Source organism: Coenobita brevimanus, chromosome 44 (assembly GCF_032717465.1).
Source record: "Coenobita brevimanus isolate Jiangsu-jjx chromosome 44, ASM3271746v2, whole genome shotgun sequence".
Lineage (NCBI taxonomy): Eukaryota > Metazoa > Arthropoda > Malacostraca > Decapoda > Coenobitidae > Coenobita > Coenobita brevimanus.
The window spans coordinates 33,143,468-33,168,714 of NC_136997.1; the positions used below are offsets into that span (position 1 = coordinate 33,143,468).

Sequence of the window (25,247 nt, forward strand, 5' to 3'; positions counted from 1 at the left end):
CCCTCATACCACTTTCCCTTTCACCCCGCACTTGCACCACACCACTTTCGCCTTCCCCAGACAAAACACTAAGTCATACTTTATTTGCCTTCTCGCCCCACCTTCTGATCCTCGGGGTGAGATTTTTTCCTTCCCCAACCACGAGGCAACATCATGTCCTAAGCTGCCGTCATCGTCATCGTCCTCATCCTCGTCCTCATCAGAATCTCTCTCTAGGGGATGGAGAGAGGTCCATGCAGGTGTTTTGGGTGCAGGCTGGCCTTCCCTTGCCTTACAATACGTGACATACCGCTTTTTCTGGGGCGAAGGGACCTCCTCATCACTGCTTGTTATTTCCTCCTCAGGCTGCACATAATCTCGACCCACCACATCATCATCAAGTGGAGAATCACTATCTCCAGAGAAGGCATCCAGGGCGGATTGTATTTTGTCATCTGAGAGACCTTTACGCGCCATGTCTGACCTGGGTCACTGCTAACAGGTGAGTGACTGAGACAAGGGCGAGCGCAGGTCACGCGGGGTCTGGGACGCTGCCTGCCTGGCGGCAGGTAGGGGAGGCTTGGGTACGTGGGCTAATCGAAAATCTCGCGCGAATTTTGAAAATTGTGGAAATTATGAACCTTGCAATTGCAGGACGTTGAAGTACGTCAACGGGATTGGCAGTGACATAACGTGAGGACGTGGAAGTACGTCGACGGGACGCCGCGGGTTAAAGTATGGTAGTTAGTAAGAAGGCTCAAATCCCAAGGTGCATTGTAAGAGTGAATGATAAGATGATTAAGCAGGTGAGAAGATTTTGCTACTTGGGAAGCTATATTACGATAGATGGTAGATGTAACGAAGAAATTAAAAGAAGAATATTTGAAGCGAAGATGGCATTTCAGAATATGAGAAATATACTAAGTAACAGACACTTTTCAATACGAACAAAAAATAAGAGCAGTTAAAACTTATGTCTGGTGTGTGTTGATATATGGATGTTAAGCTTGGATAATTAGTAAAATGATGGAGATAAAGTTCGAAGCTTTTGAAATGTGGTGCTGGCGAAGGCTTTTTAAAATTTCTTGGACAGAGGAAATATCATATGAAAAAGTGCTAAGACGAATGAATATCAGAAGAGAATTACTGGTACACATGAGAGGAAGACAAATGAGATTTTTAGGACATGTTATGAAAACAGGAAAGACAGAGAACCTGAGTTTAATGGGAAGAGTCCCAGGTAGTAGAGCAAGAGGCAGGCAAAGAGAGAAGTATTTGGATGGAATAGTAAGAACAGCGAGGGGAGGATACAAGGCTGGACAACTGCTGCAAACAACAGAAGATAAAGAGCTATGACATTTCATGGTCGCCAACGTCTGCAGGGGCACGGCACTTCGGTAAGGTAAAGTATGGTATGACTACTGTAAATGACATATGAACCGGACAGACCAATAGTTGACGATCGTGTACTGAATGAAGGAGTCTTTTGATTTCGAACTGGAATGTCAAAACTGAGCATTATGAAATAACAAAAAGGACGACTGGGCAAGTACTTCAAGATTCAAAGTGCATATACAATATGCTGGTTGAACAAGATCATACGCAAGAGAGAATGTGTGAGAGATTGGGAGTGTGGAGAAGGTGTGCGCTGAAGTGACCTCCAATGACCTCCTACCAGTGACCTCAAATGACCTCGTAGGTCAACCTTATATAGCCTATGTTCTAACTGGAGGTCATGTGAGTCTCCATGCCAAAAATTGGACTGCTGGGTCCAGTCGTTCGAGTGAATTTACTGGTGACCTCAAATGATCTCTGACTGGTGACCTCAAATGACCTTGGAGGTCAACCTCACATTGCCTATGTCCGAACTGGAGGTCCTGTGAGTCTCCATGCCAAAAATTGGGCTGCAGGGGTACCCGGCGTTGCCCGGGCTTAAAAGGCCAACACTGTACCAGTGACCTCAAATGACCCAGATCTAAATTTTGACTCCCCCAAATCCTCAAATGACCCCCCAAAACCATCCTTGGGTCACCCTGAATCAGAATATATATTGGTCTGGGGGTCTCTGGCCTTTGGTTTGGGAGTGACTGAAGGACGAACAAAATTAATAAACAAACAACACGGCTATTGTGTGTATATATATATATATATATATATATATATATATATATATATATATATATATATATATATATTACGTGGAGAGGACTTGTAACCAGAGAAGAAGCTAAGACAAAGAATAAAAAAACTGACACCATTGCAACAAGTTTAAAAAATACTAATATATGGCTGCATAGTCGGTTCGGAGGTAAGACATTAGTTGTTGGTGGTGTTGTGTAACCCCGATCTGTCTGGCCGAGCAGACCCATCAACCTCAGGCAAGCACTCGTGCCTGCAGAGACGTTCCATACATTTAATTAGTTTTCCCTCACTGTGTTTATAGCACTTTGTCACAGCTAGACAAGGGGAAGAGTGTGGAAATTTGATTCTTGGGTGGATGTCGCATTTACTTTTCTCCACCTACCTCTGCATTACCCACTTATTTGGTAATATGGTTGCCAACCAACATTGGAATTGGTTTCATGGGTTACAGGAAATAATGAGGTTTGTTATTCAATGTAGAGTCACCTTAAGTGGAAAGAAGAGTAATATAAAGTGATAGGGAGGACGGGAAAAACAGGCAGAGAGGAGGGCAGACACATAAAAAGATTGATAAAGGTGAAGGAAGAACTAGGCAGCACTACATCAAGTGAGTGGATGATGGTCGCCACCACCAACCACCAAGAGAGAAGTGTATCCAGACATGGCATGAAGGATTTTAACACAGTGGAGGAAGTCATGGAGAGGTCAATGTTCACCAGTGGACCTGAGATGGTTCATGTTAACGACGATAAGGTACAGAAGGCTTACACTAAATGGGGTTTTGACAGGTGCAGGGATGCGACGTTTTCCCCCTCCCCCTCCCCTCTACCCGGCTAGGGTGATGTTACGTGAACTAAGCACCTGTATCACCTCTATCCACCACCTCGTGTTTCGGATCAACGCACACAACATATGACCCTCCCCTTGACTGATGTCTTGGGTCACTGGACAGCCAGAGTTCTAAAGTAGTCCAGTGTTCATGCGAGACTTCGATGTTAAATGAACCGGATGGTAATGTATAGGGAGTCAGCAAATGACAGTGGTGATAAAATGAGAGAAATTATGTGGCTGATAACTTTATAAGCTGGAATAAATCTTCAAATAATTACCTCCGCGAAGTAAGTTAGGTTGTCCTGTGTTGGCTTGTTTGTCTGTCTGTTTGTTTATATGTCTGTCTGTTAGCAACTTTATTTAAAAAGTTATGAACGGTTATTGATGAAATTTTGTCGAAGGGCTGGCCATGGGCCAAGGAAGAAATGAATAATTTTGGGACGGATCCGTATCCGGACCCGGAGTATCCCAAACAATATCTCCAAAGTTCTCAATTAATTTTAGTGCAATTTTGTGGAAAGGTGGACCATGGACCAACAAAGAACTTATTAAATTTTAAGGAGGAGCCGAATCCAGATCCTATATCCACAGATCCGGATCCAGTTCCATTTTAATGACACTGGCGGAGGTATGCTCTCTCATTGTTTTCTAGTTTTTCCGATTATTTTGTCTATGAGCTCCTCAACATTTCAAAGTAAACGTGTACCGGCATCATTAACCAATAGAAGGTGGGTGACGCCCTGTTCATTTAGTCTTGCCGATAGCAAGCGATTTACATTTGAATTATGAAACCCGTCTCGTAATGAAGCAAAATGTCTAAATCATCTAGACTATATCAGACAATTCTAGTTTGAAAAATCTACCCCTAAATTGACTAAAGTCGGCTGGAGGTGACAAGAATAAAAAGAAAAAGACGCCCCAGGGCTCAAAGAGGTGTTATCACGTGACATGCAATTAGGTCGCCATGTATTTTCCTCCCTTTGCATACAACATATTTTTAGTCCTATATGACTCTAGTCTCCTTTTACTGACTAAAGACTAAAAAAGACAATTTACTTAGGCAAAATTGATCTACGCTTCTTCTTGAACGCACATACAATCAACAGAGCGTCAAGGGAATGGACTTCACTCTGAAGAATTTAGCTTTCTTAATACCACCATAAAAGTCAGTCACTTAAAAAGGTTAATATTTTCGTTCTCTTACGAAACATTCTAAATGATATTAGAATTTAGAACAAGAACAAGTAGACAACGAATTTTAATTTAAATAAATGTAATAAGTGTAGCACTGATAATACGCAGGACTGATGACTTGGTATACACCCCATTATTCAATGCGTGAAGTAGGAGAAAAATTAACTGACATAATACTAGTTGTTCTACACATTGTCCGCTGAGGAAGGAAACAAGTATACTGATAAAGACTGCCATGATACTGAAAAGTAAATAACGTTACTGTTCTCCTTCCTCCCATATCCTTCTTTTCCCTCCCCTGCACAAAACTGATCCTGGCGTGTTTTTATAAGAAAGTTTTCACCTGCTCGATCTCTGACGGGTTAGTCGCTGACTTAAACCAGGATCCAACAACAAGCAGTTGTTATGCTAATTGTGCCATCATAATTCAGCAGGCTTATCTCCACAGGCAGATTAGCTGTTTAATGGTGTATTCAGACGTGCGCCTTGGTAAGGTGAGAAAGGTCGCGTTGCTCTTAAATGTGAGCACTGTATGGGTGTAATGGTGAGAGCGGAGGCGGCGCTGCCTCACTAGCCATGACGCCCTCAACCAGGCAATTCTGCCTGCTCCTCCTCAACGAGTACCTGGTCCTCGTCCCTGCCGTGGCTGCCTTCATCACTAAATCTTTAGTGCTGACAGGTGAGGCACACACAGCATACTATACCTCACACTACTGTGCAGCACACAGTATAATGTAGTGTAGACTATACTTTAGTGCATAAGATACTGTAATGCAAACCATGCTGCAGCACAGTACTTTATACTGAAGTGCACACTATACTGTAGTGCACAGAATACTGTATATCATGTCATTCTGTACAGCACACTGAGTATACCGCACACTACATTATGCCGCCAAGGCAACGCGCACTAGTCTGCAACAGAAACTGCTCTCGTAAACACTACACTTCCACACACTAGTTTTACATCTTACTCTATTGCACCACACAGTATACTGTGGCCCATTCCATACTGTGCACACACTGTAATGTAATTCTCACGGCACTGTAGCGTACCTTAACCTGTAATAAAATCGATACGTCAGCCCATATTATAATGTAATAACACGCAGTATAATGTACATCATATTCTACTGTGGTTCACACGTTAGTAATGCACACACACTCCTGTAATGTTATATACACTATACCAATGTGAACTGAACTTCGACATACCGGTACTACTTCTCCTCTATACTGTAACAAATTATTCCAAAAGTTGACAATGAAACATTTCATAAGAGGCAAACGTTATAGTGACAACTGAAAACTACATATCTATCTATCTATCCATCTGTCTATCTATCTATTGCCAGACACCTTAATCCCTTATAGGGGATGGCCACAAACAAATCGCCTCCAAGTCATACTGTCCCCCGCCATTTCACTGCCCTGCTCCCAATTCACACACCCCTCTCCCATATACCTCTCCACTTCATCCCTCCAACTCACCCTTGGCCTTCGCCTCCCTCTCTCCACCTCACTCACATACACTCTCCCCGTCAGTCTCTCACTCTCCATCCTCTACACATAGCCAAACCACCTCAATGTGACTCTCCTAACGCTTCCTATCACATCCACATCCACACAACAACGCTCATTCACATCCTCATTTGTCAGTCTGTCTCTTGATGTGACTCCACAGGCTCCTCTCAAATAACTCATTTCCATTGCTCTCACTCTTGACTTGTGTCCCTCCAACAACGTCCAAGGTTCACTTCCATATGCTAGACTTTCGTATCACAATTCTTTCATGTAATAACTCTTTCATTTCCATGCTCACGTCCCTGTTTCTTATCACTGCCTTTAAGGAACGAACAACCTTTCTTCCTTGTTGTACCATTTCAAGCACTACACCCTCCAAACTTCCATCCTTACTCATCACACTACCCAAGTACTTAAACGTACTCGCATTTTCCATTTCCTCATCATCCAACCTCACTGTACATTCACTGACCTCACCTCTCTCGAAGTCCATAACTTTACTCTTCCCTACATTCACCTGTAGATTCCGTTTCTTACACACTCTCCCAAACTTATCCACCAAGCCTTGCAGCTCCCCTTCGTCTTCACTTAACAACACAGTATCATCTGCAAACAACAATACAGGGAGTTTCCGAACAATGCCCTCTCTCATTAGACCCACTCCAACATCCACTGCCCTACCTTGTATCTCTTTTATCACTCTATCCATATAAAGACTGAACAACCATGGAGACATGACACATCCCTGTTTCAACCCAACCTTCAAATAGAAAAACTCACTCAGTTCACTATCCACACGCACTGCAGCCTTAGCACCCTCATACATACTCTTCACAGAATTCAATAACTTCCCATCTACTGCATATATTCCTAATACTTTCCACAATCCTTGTTTATCCACCCTGTCATATGCTTTCCCTAGATCCATGAAGGTCGCATACAACTTATCTCCCATCTCTAGAAATTTTTCCACTAAAGATCTAAGAATGAATATCTGATCTACGCAACCTCTTCCCTTCCTAAAGCCTGGAAACAAGCACTGTAATCATGTATATACTTAAGAAAATTTAAGAGAAACTCCAGTTACTAAATCTTTTTTTCCTCTTCTCATACACTCCATAAACCATTTGATCCCAGGTTATATTTGCGTCATCTTTCTCCCCAAACTTGTATTCAAATCTCACACCTCTAGTACTGATTTCTTTTCTGTGTTACTCACAGACTCCATTAACTCCAAAAATCATTCGTTTTTGTCCACTCCACTCACTGTTTGATCCATATTTTATGATTATCACGCATTTCTCCTTTACTTTTATCCTAATCCACACCAACCTTGCAGTCACGTTCTTGCTCAGTCACATATTACATAAGTAGGTATTTCATTCAGCTACCTAGATCTTAGTCTTTCTTTTGCATATATGTATTTTTTTTTATGTGTACCCTTCTCATTTACCTGTAGGATATACATTGCAGTAAGTCGTTTACAAAGTAATAACAAGAATATGGATCTTGTCATCCATCTACAGTATATCCATATCTTGTAAATTCTTTACTGGTAGCTTCTTTACTTTCATACTTCACTTTCCTATTTACCATATCCATCCAAATGCAAGTTCGCCGACCCTATCTCCTACTGTATATTGACACACATTCACATGTACATTTCAACCACCTCTCTCTCCCTCTGTCATATATATATATATATATATATATATATATATATATATATATATATATATATATATATATATATATATATATATATATATATATATATATATATATATATATATATATATATATATATATATATAAGTTCTTACAATAAGACAGGTAGTTGAAATGGGTGGGTGATTGAGTTATCCCCGTACCCTGAATATTGGGTCTATGAATGTGCGTGGATGTAGTACGATTGAGGCTAAAGGGGAGGAGATTGGGAGAATGTTTGTGAGAAGAAAGTTGGATGCGTTAGCTTTGAGTGAAACAAAGACGAAAGGTAGAGGTGAGCCTAGGTTTGGAAGCGTGAATGGAAGGATGCCAGGTGTTGATAGAGGAAGGGCAAGAGAAGGTGTGGCCTTGTTAGTGAGTCCGGAAGTGCAGCAGTGTGTGATTGAATGGAAGGACGTGTCATTAACACTGATGTAGGTGAAAGCGAAATTTGAACGTGAGTTGTGGGTATTTGTGAGTGCAGATGGGCCTGGTAGCGAAAGGGATGCAGAAGAGACGGAGTCTTTCTGGAATGATGTTGATGAGTGTCTGCAGAGTTTTGAAGCGAATATGAATGTGGTAATGATGGGAGATCCGAATGCTAGAGTGGGATATGTAGCAATTGACGTAGCTGGTATGCATGGTGTGCCTGGAAAAAATGAAAATGGGGAACGAATGATCCAGATGTGTGTTGAACGAGAGATGGCGACTGGAAATACCTTGTTTGAGAAGAAAGATATATATAAGTATACATGGGTGAGACAGGAGGGTGGAAGAGTTGTTGATAGAGCGTTGATGGACTATGTGGTTGTGTCCAGGAATTTAATAGGAAGATTGTTGGATATGAGAGTTTTCAGAGGGTAGGGTAGAGCTATGTCTGACCACTACCTGGTAGAGGGAAAGTTCAGAGTAGGTATGAGGTGGGTGAGAACTAGGAGAGTTAGGTGTGGCAAGGATGTCTTGAAAGTGTGTGGGTTGGATAAAAGAGAAAATGATAGAGTATAATTAGAAATTGAAAGATGAGTGGGACACCGTGAAAGATCAGGAAAATGGCAGTGTGAAGGAGAAATGGTGGTTGTTTAAGAGTGCTGTGGTGGGCCATGTGGAAGAGGTGTGTTATGTGAGACGAGTGAGTGTTGGTGTAAGAAAGAGAAGTGAATGATTGTGCTAGGAAGCAAGTATGACTCTGGCGGAGAATAGACGTGCATATGAAGTGTGGCTGAGGAGGAAGGATGAGGTGTCATATGAGAGGTATAAGGAATAGAGAAATAAGGCCAAAATGACTGCGTGATGCTAAAGTGGCAGCAGATGAGAGATGGGATAGGCGGTTGAGTGAGTTTTCAACAGAATAAGAAAATGTTTTGGAAGGAGGTGAGAAGGGTGCAAAACGAAGTCTGAGAAGGAAGAGCGAGTAAAAACAGAGGATGAAAGGATGTTAATTGAGATGGATGCAGTAAGGAAGAGATGGGCAGAGTATTTTGAACGACTATTAAATGTAAAGGAGGAAAGGGAGGCTGAGTTTGTGGCTGATGGAAGGGTGCAAGGAATAAATGTGTTAGAAGAATTGAATGATTCTTTGATCACGATGAAGGAAGTGCAGGAGGCAGTAAAGGAGATGAAACAGAAAGCTGCAGGTATGGATGGGTGTGCTGTGGAATGCCTGAAAGGTGGTGGAGTGACTATTGTTGAGTGGTTAGTAAGATTGAATGTGTGTTTTGTGAGAGGTAAGATGTTTTTTGACTGGGCAAGTGCTTGTGTGGTTCCATTGTATAAAGGTAAGGGTGATAAGTATGAATGTACTAGTTCTAGGGGTATAAGTCTGTTAAGTGTTGTAGGCAAAGTGTATGGTTGAATGTTATTTAAGGGATAGAGAGCATACAGATGGAGTGACTAGTGATCAGCAGTGTGGCTTTAGGGGAGGGACAGGTTACTTGGATCAGGCGTTTGCTGTGAGACAGGTGTGTGAAAAGTATTTAGCGAATGGTAAGGATGTGTTTTGGGTGTTCATGGATTAAGAGAAAACGTATGACAGAATTGATATGGAGGCTTTGTGGACTGTTTCAAGATTGTATGGACGATGGTAGGTTGATAATTGGAGTGGAAAATTTATATGTAAATAGTAGAACGTGTGTAAGAGTGGGAAATACTGTGAGTGATTGGTTTCTCTTGAGAGTGGGGCTGCGGCAGGGATGTGCGATGTCGCTTTGATTGTTTAATATTTATATGGATGGTGCTGTAAGGGAGGTGAATGCAAGAGTGTTAGATGGAGTCTGGTGAATACTGGTGGTAGACAGGGGCATCTGAATCAGCTGCTGTTTGTGCATGACACTGCACTGGTGGCTGATGCACAGATGAGATTGAGACAGTTGGTAGAGGAGTTTGAGAGGATGTGTGAAAGTTTGAAATTAAGAGTAAATGAGAACAGGAGTAAAGTGATGAAGTGTACGAGGTTGGTAGATAGTAGGAGGATGAATATAGTTTGAAGGATGAGTTGCTTGAGGAGGTAGAGTGTTTTAGGTACTTAGGGTCACATGTTGCTGTGGACAGAATAGATTCAGAAGTGATGTTTAGAATGAATGAAGTTGGAAAGGCGATGGGAGGAATGAAAAAAGTGTTCAGATGTTGTTCACTTACAATGGATGTAGAGAAGGTTGTTTGAGGGTGCTGTGGTACCAACTGCATTATATGGGGCTGAAACATTGAATCTGGGTGTAGCAGAGAGAAAAAGTTTGAACGCAATGGAGATGAGGTGTCTGAGGAGTATGTATGGAGTGACTCGTATGAATCAACTGAGAAATGATGACGTGCGAAGGAGAACTGGTGTTTTGCAGGAGATGGCTGATCGAGTAGAGCAGAGGGTGTTGCGATGGTGTGGACATTTGGAGAGAATGAATGGTGAGCGATTGGTGAAATAGTGACTGGATCTGATGTGAGAGGTGTAAGGCTGAGAGGAAGACCATGAATAGGATGGATGGATAGTGTGAAGAGAGCATTAGATGCGAGAGGGATGTCTGTTGAGCAAGGAAGAGTGTCTGTGTTTGATAGGAATAAATTGAGAGAATTTGTGAAAGAATAAATGGTAACGCAGCCCCGAGGGGATATTCTCCCACAATTGGTCTGATCAGCTGATCAGGCCAGGTGCGGGTAAGGGGATGGGTCCATTATGATGTGGCAGGGGTAAATCAGCTTGCTGTTGGGCCCTGCTGTGGATGTTGCTCATTGCACTGCGCAGTTGACCCTCGTGTGGTGTATTGTGGTGAGGATCTGTCCCTTCTCCCCTTGGGGCTAAGATGTGACTGAATGTGTGTTTGTGTGGATGAGAAAATTGGGTGTGTCGTCCTGTCTCGGGTATCTACCTTTCTTTGGGGGAAGCAGACTAGGTATACATATATACACATATACAGCCACATACACACACCTGATTGGGATTATAAGTTAGGAAATAAAACCCTATACACATCAGAAAGAGAGAAAGACCTAGGTGTGATTATCAGTAACAGACTATCTCCGGCTGACCACATCAGCGAGAAGGTACGGAATATGTATACATTGCTTGCAAATATGAGAATAGCATTCACATACATAAATGAAGACATGCTAAGAAGGATAATAACATCATTCATTAGACCAACCCTGGAATATGCATCAGTAGTCTGGAGTCCTCATCTCAAAAAGCACATAGACAAGATTGAAAAAGTTCAAAGAGCTGCTACAAGATGGATACCAAGCTTAAGGGACCTAAGCTACGAAGAAAGACTAAATAAACTGAATCTACCAACACTACAGGAGAGAAGGAAAAGAGATGACATGATAATGCTATATAAGTGCATATCAGGGAAGAAGAAAATAGACATAAATGATTACTTAACATATGGAGAAGCATCAGCAAGAGGACACTGCAAAAAACTGCATAAGAAGAGAGGTGATAAAGACGTAAGGAAATTCAGTTTCCCAAACAGAGCAATTGATCAATGGAATGCACTACCGAATGAAATAGTGTGTGCCAAAACAATTCACAAATTTAAGGATATGTACGATAAATATGGTTTAAGACACGGGACAGTACGAGCTTGACTCATTCCTGTAAAGATACAATTAGGTAAGAACAATTTGTAAGAACACACACATACACACAAAGAGAGATAGATATATATAACCACATAACCATACCATCTCAGCACACTCTCTTCGATTCTGGTGTCCACCGACTTCCTCACTTCACATCTTTCATGAATCACACTATTTCGTATACTATCCACCCTCAGTACTCCACATACATTCCTCAGTAGTCCCAACTTCACTGCTCTCACTCTTGACTTTTCATATTCATGCCACACCATGGTCTCACATCCATATGTTAAAGCTGACACTAACAATCATTCATGTAAGCCTCCAGCATCTGCAACACTCAAGCTTCTGTTTCTTATGAAGGCTTTCATTGCACCAGCTACTTTTCTTCCTTGTGTCACTCTATTTTTAGCTTCTTTTGCACATTTTCCTCTCTTTTATATCACTGTACCCAGGTATTTGAACTCTCTCACAAGTTCCAGTCTCTCTCCATTCACTGTAACATCACACTGGAAACCACCTTTTCTCTCAGTAACCATCACTACTTTTTTCTTCATTTAATCTCAAGGCACGACGCTCACAGACATCAGCAAAACTCTGCACTATCCTACCAAGTTCTTGTCCGGTACTTGCAAGCAGTTCTGCATCATCAGCATACAACAAATCTGAGATATTCCATCCATCACCATTCATTATCAATGCAATCTCTGATCACCCCATCCAAATATATATATATATATATATATATATATATATATATATATATATATATATATATATATATATATATATATATATATACATATATATATATATATATATATATATATATATATATATATATATATATATATATATATATATCATTTCCTGTGGCACCCTCGGGGATGCATAGGGCCTCGATGAACTCACACCACCACATCCTATCTTGTGCTAACTCCTCAAGATCTCCCCAACACTCATCTCCAGTTTCCCGTCTCATTGTCCTCACCCACGTCTCTTTTGGCCTTCCTCTACCTCTCCTACCAAGTGCCACCCACCCTGGTGTACCTCGTACTATTCCCTGTCTCCTATACACATGTCCTAGCCACTTCCATCGTGAGAACCTAACATATTCATCGACCGGCTGCACTCCCGTTATTTCTCTAATTCTACTATTTGGTATCCTTTCCCACCACTTAACTCCTAATATTCTTCTAAGTGCTTTATTTTCAAACACCAAGAATTTATTTTCCATAGTCACTGTGCTGTACCAAGACTCGTGTCCATAAATTAAGATACTCCTAACCATTACCTTATAAAGTTTGATTTTTGTATGCACAGAAAAATTGTTATTATTCCAAATATTTTTAAGCATTCCCATTGCCTGATTAGCCTTCTTTAACCTTTCCTCGAATTCAAAGTTCAAAGAACCATCCTTGGCTAAATAAGTACCTAAATATTTAAACCTATCAACTTGCTTTACAACCATACCTCCAGTTACACATTCCTGCACATTTTCCATATTCATATTGATTATTTCAGTTTTTCCACAATTAATAACCAAACCCACCTTGCGACCTTCACTCACCAAACAGTCCAACACTCTCTCCATCTCTTCTGGTCCATCACAAATCAAAACTATATCATCTCCATAATCTAAATCCAAAAGTTTCCTGTTCTCTCCCCAAAGTATACCTGCACCGGTTTCTGTTCCAACGCGTTTCATAATGTAATCAATGACCAATAAAAATAATAAAGGGGATAGAACACCATCTTGAATTACTCCGGACTTGACTTCAAACGAATCACTCAGACAACCATCAACCATCATTTACAAAATGTTTCCTCATGCATGTTCATAATGACCCTCACAAACTCCTCTGGTATTCCATAACGTCTCATGATCTTCCCCATAGTCTCTCTCGAAACACTATCAAAAGCATTTTCAAAATCAACAAAACAAAGACTTAACGGTACTCTCATTTCATTAACTTGCTGCATCAAATGCCTAATAAATAAATAAATATATATATATATATATATATATATATATATATATATATATATATATATATATATATATAGATATATATATATATTGCCAGCCGCCTCAATCCCGTTTGGGGTGGCCACAAACAAATCGTCTCCAAGTCGCCCTGTCCCCCGCCATTTCACTCCCTTGCTCCCAACTCACATCCCCCTCTCTCATATACCTCTCCACCCCATCCCTCCATCTCATCCTCGGCCTCCCCCTCCCTCTTCCCCCCTCCACCTCACTCACATACACTCTCTTCGTCAGTCTTTCACCCTCCATCCTCTCCACATGGCCAAGCCACCTCAGTGTGTTCCTCATAACGCTTCCTATCACATCCACATCAACACCACAACGCTCTTTTATATCCTCATTCATCAGCCTGTCTCTCCACATGACTCCAAAGCCTCCTCTTAAATAACTCATTTCCACTGCTCTCACTCTTGACTTGTGTCCTTCCAACAATGTCCAAGCTTCACTTCCGTACGTTAGAGTTGGTATCACAATACTGTCATGTAGTGACTTTTTCACTTCCATGCTCACTTCCCTGTTTCTTATCACTGCTTTCAAAGAACCAGCAACCTTTCTTCCCTGCTGTACCTTTTCAAGCACTTCACCCTCCAAACCTCCATCCTTACTCATCACACTACCCAAGTACTTAAACGTACTCACATTTTCCAATTCCTCACCATCCAACCTCGCTGTACATTCAATAACTTCACCTCCCTCAAAGACCATCACTTTACTTTCCCTACATTTACCTTTAGATTCCGTTTCTTACACACTCTCTCAAACTCATCCACCAAGCCTTGCAGCTCCCCTTCATCCCTTCATCTTCACTCAACAACACAGTATCATCTGCAAACAACAGTACAGGGAGTTTCCAAACACTGTCCTCTCTCACCAGGGCCACCCCAACATCCACTACCCTACCTTGTACCTCTTTTATTACCCCATCCATGTACAGATTGAACAACCATGGAGACATGACACATCCCTGTTTCAAACCAACTTTCAAAGGGAAAAATTCACTTAGTTCACCATCCACACGCACTGCAGCCTACGCACCATCGTACATACTCTTCACAGCATTCAGCAACTTCCCATCTACTCCATATATTCTTAACACTTTCCACAATCCTTGTCTATCCACCCTGTCATATGCTTTCTCCAAATCCATGAAAGCCGCATACAGCTTCTTTCCCTTCTCTAGAAACTTTTCCACTAAAGATCTAAGAATGAATATCTGATCTACACAACGTCTTCCCTTCCTAAAGCCTCCCTGTTCTCCAACCAATTTCTCTGTTCTCTCTCTAACTCTGTCTATAAGTATCCTACCACACACTTTTCCTATTATACTAAGAAGACAAATGCCCCTATGATTACCACACACTTCTTTTTCCCCTTTTCCTTTGCACAAGGGAATAATTATACCTGACTTCCAATCCTCCGGGACTCTACCTTCCTCCCAGGCCAATCTGCACATCTTCCACATCCATTCTACAACTATCTCTCCCCCATGCTTCAGCATTTCACCACACACTCAATCAATTCCTGGGGCTTTCCCCGATTTAACTTTCTTCATTGCTTCCACAACTTCTATCCTACTGATTTCTTCCTGTCTTCTCACCTCCCTCCTTCTCCCAGCCATTCCCCAGCCACTTATACTCGCATTACTTCCATCCTCTACGTTCAACAATTCCTTAAAGTGCTCTCTCCATCTGCTCACTTATTCTCCCTTCTCCACTAGTAATCTACCATTTTTATCTTTCACTCCCCTGCTAACTTCACTTCCACCCTGTCTTACTCTTTTCACCTCTCTCTAGAACATTTTCTTACAGTCCCTCCACTTTACACTCAAATTCCTTCCAATTCCCTCATCCACTCTCTTCTTACTCTCTCTTACTAATCTTTTCACCTCTCTCTTTCTTTCAACATATAACTCTCTCTTCCACCTCTCAACTTCTTCAACGCCCCTATTTCTCATCCATTCATTGTATGCTTTCTTCTTTTGTGCCACAGCCTGTTTCACCTCTTCAGTCCACCACGCTGTTCCTTGCACCCCCCTCCGTCTTCTCTTCCTTGCACACACCACATCACATGATGTACATATTTCTTCTGTAAATATCTTACACACACCTTCCACGTCTCCCATCTGCTCCAATTCATATTTGCCCAATCGTTCCTCCACTTCTCTCTTATACTCTGCCTTTTTCTCATCCTCTTGTAACCTTTCCACTCTCCTTGCAACTACTCCTTCCTCTCGTCTTTCCCTTCTTCTATTCCTCCATCTTACTTGCATTCTAATTCTGGCCACCACCAAGTAGTGGTCAGAAAGTCCACTCCCCCAACCTCTATACACTCTTGCATCCTTTACACATCTTCGCATCCTTTCATCCACACACACATAATCAATCATTGCCTTCCTTTCATTCAGTTCACCACCCACCCTTCTCATCACTCGCCATGTATACCTGTGGATAATTTTATGCCTGAAGAGGGTATTGGCTATCACCAACCTCCTCCCAGCACAAATGTCCACTAACGCACTCCCATTCTCATCTATTTCAGGAGGCACACCCCACTCACTAACTGTTCCATCCACCTTCACATTCCCAACTTTACCATTCATATCACCAATCAAAAACATTCTCTCATTCCTTCCAAACTTTTCTATGCACACTTCTACATTTGTCCAGAACTCTTCTCTCACTCTTCTAGCACGATCTCGCGTTGGTGCATACACACACACAATCGCCCACATTTGTATTCCAACTTTTAACTTTACCCACACAATCCTTGACCCAACTGATCCATACTGTCTTATGCTCCTCTTCCATCTTTTACTCACAACTATACATACTCCTTCCTTTGCCCTCTCATTCTCACCTACTTCTGCACATATACCCCATCCATACTCCCATTCTCTCACACTTTCTCCTCTCCATTTTGTTTTAGTTATTCCACATACATCCACTTTCGCATCCTCAAGCACCTGGACAATCTCTCTCTCTTTCACCTCATCATTCGCTTCCCTTACATTCCAAGTTCCAATTACCATGTCCTTTGTCCGGTCCTTGGTCGTCATCACTTGGTCAGTCCTTGTCCGAGGCTTATTGTTTGTTATTTTAGTTAGTTATTTTCCGGGGAGGGGCACTAACCCTCCGCCAACCCTTTTAGTCGTCTTTTACGACAAGAAGGGATACTGGGGGAGTATTCTTGAATAACCCCCCTACCCCCGGGCTAGGCAAGTTGGTCCTGACATTTAAGATGAAAGTGACCAGCATCACTCATCCCTGAGTGGCAATACATGAGAAATAAACCCCAACCATCCCTTGGATATAAACCTTCACTGGTTCAATCCACTTGGAGCGCAATAATTACCCACTAAACCGCCAGACGCCAAAATTTGGTTATATGGTTACAACCCAGTGTAGTAAATGTTTTCCTGGTGTACAAGAAACTATTTGGCTTGTCACTCAGTGTAGAGGCACCGACAGGCAGAAGGAAGAGGAAAGAATGAAGGAAAGAAAGACAGAAGAGGGAGTGTAAAGTCGCCAGTGGGCAGAACGACAAGGAAAGATTGAAGGAATATATATATATATATATATATATATATATATATATATATATATATATATATATATATTGTTACATAGCCTATGATTTCATCATCCTTTGTGTAATTTTAACGCACAGTTGCTGCATGTTTGATCACGAGCGTGTTCTGCCTCAGTCCCCCCCTTCTACCGTTATAGTAGAGTAAGTCGTCATTTCTGTTGTTGAGTGCGGGATTGTCAACTCTTTGTCCCCATGGCTTCATTTGTGCGTCCTTCTTACAAGTTGTATCAAGCTCTGCTGGCCCCTATATAATGAGCTCAGTCTCTGCATCATTGCCACTTAGATCTGCTCCTCATTTTGTTCACATCTCTGTCCTCCCCTGTACAGATATTATTATTGTGAGTTCTCAAGAAATCTCCAAACATCTAGCAGCTGTGTATAATTTGAGTATAACTGTTGTTGCATTTTTTCTTGTACTGTGTAGCAAAAGGTTGATTCTTGGGCCTAGTGGGGTTTTTGTGATTGGTGTGGGGTTTTATGTCAGTCATTTTTGATAATAGTTTGTATCTGTAATAATTTATCTGGCATTCACTGAGTATTATCTGGTATCTCATTTTATCAGGGCTGACTTAGATAAGTTTGCTCTTGCTAATTTCGTGTTAATGGAGGCTATTGCAGTTAACCATATATTTAACCTGTTTATTTGCCATTACATTATCCTTATGAGTTCTGAATGTTTTGTTGTTAGTTTGTGCATTAAACTTTAACTTGTAATTTTACCTAACTCTTTTGTTTTGAACCTGGAACTTTACGGGACAGTAGTGACTCTTAGCATTCTCACTTAAACTGTATGTTATCTTTCTCTGTTCCGTAACATAAATTTGGCGACCTCTTATCAGGATATTCAGGATATTATCATAAGGATATTGCTCGATATTTTGTGACTGTTACTTTTAATTATGTCTACTATTACTACACTTGATGAAGCCAAAGATTTTTTGTCAAATGTGCAAACAGTGTGTGATGTAGAAAACAGAACAAAGAATGAACTTAAGCTTGTTGCTCAACAATTGGGAATTGTTGTTCGCTCTCATCATTCTAAAGATCAGATTGTTGACATGATTAATGAAAGCTTGTTTAATGTAACTCCTCCAAATGAGCAAACGCAGATTGAATTAGCTAAGTTACAGCTAGCCCTGCAGGAGGCCCGTGCTAGGGAGGCTGAGGCACAAGTTGAAATTGCTAGGATTCAGGCAGACCATGAGTATCGCATGAAACAAGGTGGAACTGGATCATCTTGCTCTGATGATTTTGATGTGGCTAAAAATGTTAAACTTGTCCCTCCTTTTAATGAATCTGATTTAACAAAGTATTTTCAGTTGTTTGAGAGGGCAGCTACAGGTTTTAATTGGCCTACAAAGTATTGGCCAGTACTCCTTCAAACTGTTCTCACCGGTAAAGCTCAAGTAACTTATGAATCTTTGCCTCAGGATCTATCTGATATTTATGATGTAGTTAAGAGCTTGATTCTTAAGGCCTATGAGCTTGTTCCTGAAGCCTATAGAGTAAAATTTAGGACAACTTATAAGCAAGATAAGCAATCCCATGTTGAGTATGCAAAAATCAAAGAAGATCTGTTAGAGCAGTGGTTAAATTCTAAGAATGTGGATTCTGATTTTGACAAATTTAAGCAGATGATTTTGCTGGAGGACTTCAAAAGGTGTGTTAGTAGAGATGTAAGCCTATATCTTGATGAGAAAAGAATAGATAATTTGTCTGATGCTGCTGTTTTAGCTGATGAATATGTTCTTACTCACAAGAGATATTCTAAGGAAAAAGGGAAAGCTGAGAGTAAGTACGTTGCCTCTACTGAGAGCACAGGTAACAGGAAAGAGAATAAAGATGATGTTTCTCAGGAAGTAAATACCAGCTTCACCTCTAGATTTCAGAAAAGTAAATGTACTTATTGTAGTAAGCTTGGTCATACTACGGAGAAATGTTTCAGGAGACAGCGTGATGTGAACAAAAAGGAGTCTTTAAATATTCAGTCAATTGGTCTAGTGTCCACTCTTGAGAGTTCCCAGAATTCTTTAACTGAGTTAACTGAACCTGCTTTGAGGGGTAACTTAAATTCTCATGATGGAGCTCCTCTTTTGAGCAGTAACGTGGGTGACACTCTCAAGAGTTCATGTGCTAATTTCCTGTCTGATGGTTTTGTCAGTCCTCTGGACAGTAATGACAGGAAATCAGTTAAAATATATCGTGATACAGGTGCTTGCCAATCCCTTATGCTGACCAGTGTTCTAGGCTCTAATGTTAATTCCTCTGATGAAACTGTAATCTTACAAGGTGTAGGGAATAATTACTTCTCTGTCCCTCTGTGCAGAGTGAATTTAGAGTCTGGTTTTGTTAATGGTTCCGTTATGGTTGGGTTGGTTGAGACACTCCCAATGTCAGGTGTAACTTTCTTACTTGGAAATGATATTGGTGGAAGTCAAGTGTGTCCAGCTCCTCAGTTGTCTGGTGAGCCAGTGGCTGTGTCCCAGGATTGTGATGTCCCTGATGTGTTCCCTGCATGTGCTGTCACTAGGGCTAAGGCTAAAGTTACTGGTGATTTAGAGTAATGATGATGATGATGTTATCCTTGCTGACACTTTTCTTGCTAATTTGGACCACTCACCAGATGAGGCAGTACCCCGTAGTGTTGATAATTTGTCTCGTCAAGAGTTGGTTGAGTTGCAGGTTGCTGACCCTGAGTTGAAAGGTCTAGCTAACTCTGCTTACAGTGAAGAAGAGTCAGCCGGTGCTTCTACTTGTTATTATGTAAAGTCAGGAGTACTTATGAGGAAGTGGAGACCCCCAACAGCATCAGCCGACTGTGAATGGGAGGTTGTACATCAAGTTGTCATCCCTCGTGTTTGTAGGCAGGATATCATTAGAGTGGCTCATGATTCCAGTTTGGCAGGACACCTTGGAGTGAGGAAGACTGTGGCACGCATTTTGAAACACTTCTACTGGCCAGGTATCTTCAGGGATGTTTCCTGGTATTGTAAGTCTTGTCACACCTGTCAAGTTGTGGGGAAGTGTAATCAGACCGAAAAGGTTGCACCTCTAGTTCCCATTCCTCCTTTTGAGGCGCCATTCACCCGTGTGTTGGTGGATATTGTGGGCCCTCTTCCTAAGACTTCTTCAGGATTTTCTTATGTGTTGACCCTGATTGATATGGCTACTCGTTATCCTGAAGCCATTCCACTTAGAAATAGCTCAGCAAAGAACGTGGTTAAGGAAATGCTAGGGTTCTTCACAAAGTTTGGTCTGCCCAAGGAGGTACAGTCAGACCGAGGAAGTAATTTCATGTCAAACGTTTTCAAGCAGTCTCTGAAAGAGTTGGGCATCACCCAGATCACGTCTTCAGCTTACCATCCCCAGACCCAAGGAGCGTTGGAGAGATATCATCAAACACTCAAATCGATGCTCAAGAAATACTGTTTGGAACATCAGAAAGACTGGGATAAAGGTCTTCCATTCGTTGTATTTGCTGCAAGAGAATCTCCAAATGAATCACTGGGCTTCTCACCTTTTGAACTACTGTTTGGACATGAAGTAAGGGGACCCCTTAAGTTACTCAAGGAATGCTGGCTGTCGGAGGAAGATGACGTCAACCTGCTGGAGTATGTGATGAAGTTCAAAGAACGACTGTCCACTGCTTTACAGTTGGCGAGAGAGAAATTAGGAGCTGCTCAGGAGAAGATGAAGACTTGGTATGATAAGACGTCCAGGTTACGCCACTTTCAGCCAGGAGATCAGGTTTTGATTCTGCTACCAGTTCATGGGCAACCTCTTCAAGCCAAGTTTAGTGGCCCTTATTTCGTGGAGAAGAAACTCAGTGATGTCAACTATGTCATTGCCACACCAGATCGTAGAAAGAGCAAGCAATTATGTCACATCAACATGCTAAAGTTATATCACAGGCGGGACGGAAATAATCCAGTCTGCACTGTAGCTGTTCCACCCGAGTCTACAAGTGAAGTTCTCCCATGCAGCATGAGCCTGAGTGATAGTTTGGGGAAGAATCCTGATATCATGAATGATCTCTAGACTAAGCTTTCTCATCTACCTCCCAAGGAAAGGCAGGAGTTTTCGGCATTACTGCAGGAGTACCCGCAAGTGTTCCGTGTTACTCCAGAAAGAACCACTGTGTTGATGCATGATGTCGATGTTGGAGACGCAAAGCCAATTAAACTGCCTCCTTACCGTGTGAACCCAGTGAAAGTTCCTCTCATCCAGAAGGAGCTTGGCTACCTGTTGGACCACAAGATGATTGAGCCCTGTCAGAGCGAGTGGAGTTCTCCTGTCACTCTGGTCCCTAAGCCAGGTGGGTCACAGCGGCTTTGCATTGACTACAGACGTGTTAATCAGATAACCAAAACAGACACTTACAGTCTCCCTCATGTGGAAGATTGCATAGACAAGATCGGAAAGGCTAGGTACATGAGTGAGTTTGATTTGTTAAAGGGATACTGGCAAGTACCTATGACTGAACGTGCTAGGGAGATCTCATGTTTTGTAACATTAGGAAAGACTTTTGCATGTTCTGTAATGCCATATACAGATTGTTTTAGAGTCATAAGAAATTTCCTTTGTAAATTTCTTTTTTCTTTGTGGGGAGGTGTTACATAGCCTAGGATTTCATCATCCTTTGTGTAATTTTAACGCACAGTTGCTGCATGTTTGATCACGAGCGTGTTCTGCCTCATTCCCCCCCTTCTACCGTTATAGTAGAGTAAGTCGTCATTTCTGTTGTTGAGTGCGGGATTGTCAACTCTTTGTCCCCATGGCTTCATTTGTGCGTCCTTCTTACAAGTTGTATTAAGCTCTCCTGGCCCCTATATAATGAGCTCAGTCTCTGCATCATTGCCACTTAGATCTGCTCCTCATTTTGTTCACATCTCTGTCCTCCCCTGTACAGATATTATTATTGTGAGTGCTCAAGAAATCTCCAAACATCTAGCAGCTGTGTGTAATTTGAGTATAACTGTTGTTGCATTTTTTCTTGTACTGTGTACCATATGGTTGATTCTTGGGCCTAGTGGGGTTTTTGTGATTGGTGTGGGGTTTTGTCAGTCATTTTTGATAACAGTTTGTATCTGTAATAATTTATCTGGCATTCACTGAGTATTATCTGGTATCTCATTTTATCAGGGCTGACTTAGATAAGTTTGCTCTTGCTAATTTCGTGTTAATGGAGGCTATTGCAGTTAACCATATATTTAACTTGTTTATTTGCCATTACATTATCCTTATGTGTTCTGAATGTTTTGTTGTTAGTTTGTGCATTAAACTTTAACTTGTAATTTTACCTAACTCTTTTGTTTTGAACCTGGAACTTTACGGGACAGTAGTGACTCTTAGCATTCTCACTTAAAGTGTACGTTATCTTTCTCTGTTCCGTAACAATATATATATATATATATATATATATATATATATATATATATATATATATATATATATATATATATATATATATATATATATATATATATATATATATATATATATATATATATATATATATATATATATATATATATATATATATATATATATATATATATATATATATATATATATATATATATATAATATATATATTGAACATCCATGGGGTCATCACACAACACCGATCGTGAACCTTTCACTTAGATGCCCATTTTACACATGCTTCGCTACTATCATAAAAACTCTTGACAGCACCTAGCAGTTTACCATCTACACAGTATATGCGCAAAACTTTCCACAGTCCTTCTTTGTCTACTTTGTCGTATTCTTTTCCCAGATCCATGAATGCCATAAACATCTTACGGTCCTTCTCACAAGCCTTCTCTGCTATCTGTCTCACCGCATCCACACATCCTCTGCCACTCCTAAAGCCACCCTTTTCGTCACTCACTAGGACTTCTGATATCTTTCTTACTTTATAATAATTCGTCCATATACCTTCCCTTCCACTCTGAATAAACTTATGCCACAATAATTCTTGCACTCACTTTGTTCACCTTTATTTTTGTACAGGGGTACAATCACAGCAGGCACAGTTTCACTCATCCAGGCCTTCTTACATATCTCCAACAAGCACTTCATTCCACTCTCTCCTCTACACTTAACCCGTCACGTCCCGAGGTTTTCCACACCTCCAATATCCCCCAATCCAGAGGTATTTTCGATTTTTTTTTTTTTTTTGGCTAAAACCTTCGCTTTTGGTGAGAAACATTTAAAATTCATAGAGAAATCGCTCACCTGAGATTTAATATACTCAATCCAGGTAAGAGTATCTCCTTACCTGACTGGGTTTTCTAACATGCTGGCACCAAAGAAAACGAGTTCTATGGGAGGGTAACTATTTTATCCACTCATAAACGGCATTTATTTATTTACTTGGTACGAATTTATATGTAGTATGAGAGTATATTGGTTTCCTGCAGTAATAATGGCATTATAAGCATTGTTTCACACACTAACTAATCACCATACCTGCCCTTTTTTTGCCACATTACCTGATCATTATTTCTGACTGTTTCTTCCTCTAATGCTATGTAAACTTTGTCCTCAACATTGTCATCGATTGGGGAATCACTCTGGCCCTGAATATCTTTACTGGCCAGGTCACTGGTAACAGGTGAATTGCCGAGACAATGGTGTGAGGGGGGGAGGGGGGAGGTTATGCGGTGTAAGGCACTGTCCCTTCTTGGCATCTTGTAGAGGAATAGAGGAAGGTGTCCCGTGTATGCGTACGAAAAATCACGCACGAAAATTGAAAATTGTGCAAATTAGGGACCTTGGAATTGCATGACGTACCGGTACGTCGCCAGGACTGGGAAATGCAAATCGTTGCAACGTACCCATACGTCGACGGGATGGGGCGGGTTAAGGTTAAGCATCTCTGCATACACCTCATCAACTCCAGCTCCTCTCCCATTTTTCAGCCGCTTCACAGCACTCTTCAACTGTGCAAGTGTCACGTGTCCTGGCAATGCATTCCTTCTCTGCACCCCCCCAAAACCAGTCATGTTTAAATCCGCTCTGCTATGTCTATTCCCATTCATCAGGCTTTCAAAATATTCTTTCCATCTGGTCCTTAACCCGCCCCGTCCCATCGACATATGGGTACGTTGCAACATTTTGCATTTGCCAGTCCTGATGACATACTGGTACATCGTGCAATTGCAAGATCCCTAATTTGCACAATTTTCAATTTTCGCACATGATTTTTCGTATGTATACACAGGACACCTTCATCTATTCCTCTACATGATGCCAAGCAGGAACAATGCCTTACACTGCATAACCTCCCCCTTCCCCCCCTCATGCCATTTTCTTGGCAATTCACCTGTTACCAGTGACCTGGCCAGTAAAGACATTCAGGGCCAGAGTGATTCCCCAATCGATGACAATGTTGAGGACAAAGTTTACATAGCATTAGAGGAAGAAACAGTCAGAAATAATGATCAGGTAATGTGGCAAAAGAAGGTCAGGTATGGTGATGAGTTAGTGAGTGAAACAATGCTTATAATGCATATATTACTGTTTGAAAACCAATATACTCTCGAACTAAATATAAATTCGTACCAAGTAAATAAATAAATACCGTTTATGAGTGGTGTGAAATAGTTACCCTCCCATAGAACTCGTTTTCTTTGGTGCCAGCCTGTTAGAAAACCCAGTCAGGTAAGGAGGTAATGGTACCTGGATCGAGTATTTTAAACCTCAGGTGAGCAATTTCTTTATGAATTGTCGATGTTTCTCACCAAAAGCGGAGGTTTTAGCCAAAAAAAAAAAAATCGAAAAAACCTCGGGATTGGGGGGTGTCTGAGGTGCGAAATAGCTCGGGACGTGACGGGTTAATTCATCCTCATGGGTTAATAATCTACCACCTAACTCCTTCACACAATCACATTTCTTTCCGCTTTCACTTCCACATTTCTGCACCTCTTTCCAAAATAACTTCTATTTTCAGAGGAGGTCGCATTTATTGTTCTTCCTAGATCACCATTTACTCCTTCTTTTTCCTCTTCACTAGTCTCTGTACATGCTTCTTGCTCTCAATATACTCAGTTCTTATTTCAAATGAACACCTATCCTGTAACCACTTTAGCCAGTTCTTCCTCTTTTCCTCCACTGCTCTCTTAACCTCCTCATCCCATCGTGCCGTACCTTTCTTCTTTGT

General features: G+C 41.2%; 1 protein-coding gene across 1 annotated transcript in view; it reads left to right on the forward strand.

Moving 5' to 3' along the window:
* Positions 1 to 2,739: 2,739 nt before the first annotated feature.
* LOC145398047 (glutamate receptor ionotropic, delta-1-like) overlaps positions 2,740 to 25,247 on the forward strand; it is a 328,107-nt gene continuing 305,599 nt past the window's right edge. Inside the window, exons 1-2 of the mRNA XM_080271009.1 lie at positions 2,740 to 2,874; positions 4,696 to 4,825. Of these exons, the coding sequence (XP_080127135.1) occupies positions 2,740 to 2,874; positions 4,696 to 4,825 (265 nt within the window). The remainder of the gene's footprint in view (positions 2,875 to 4,695; positions 4,826 to 25,247) is intronic.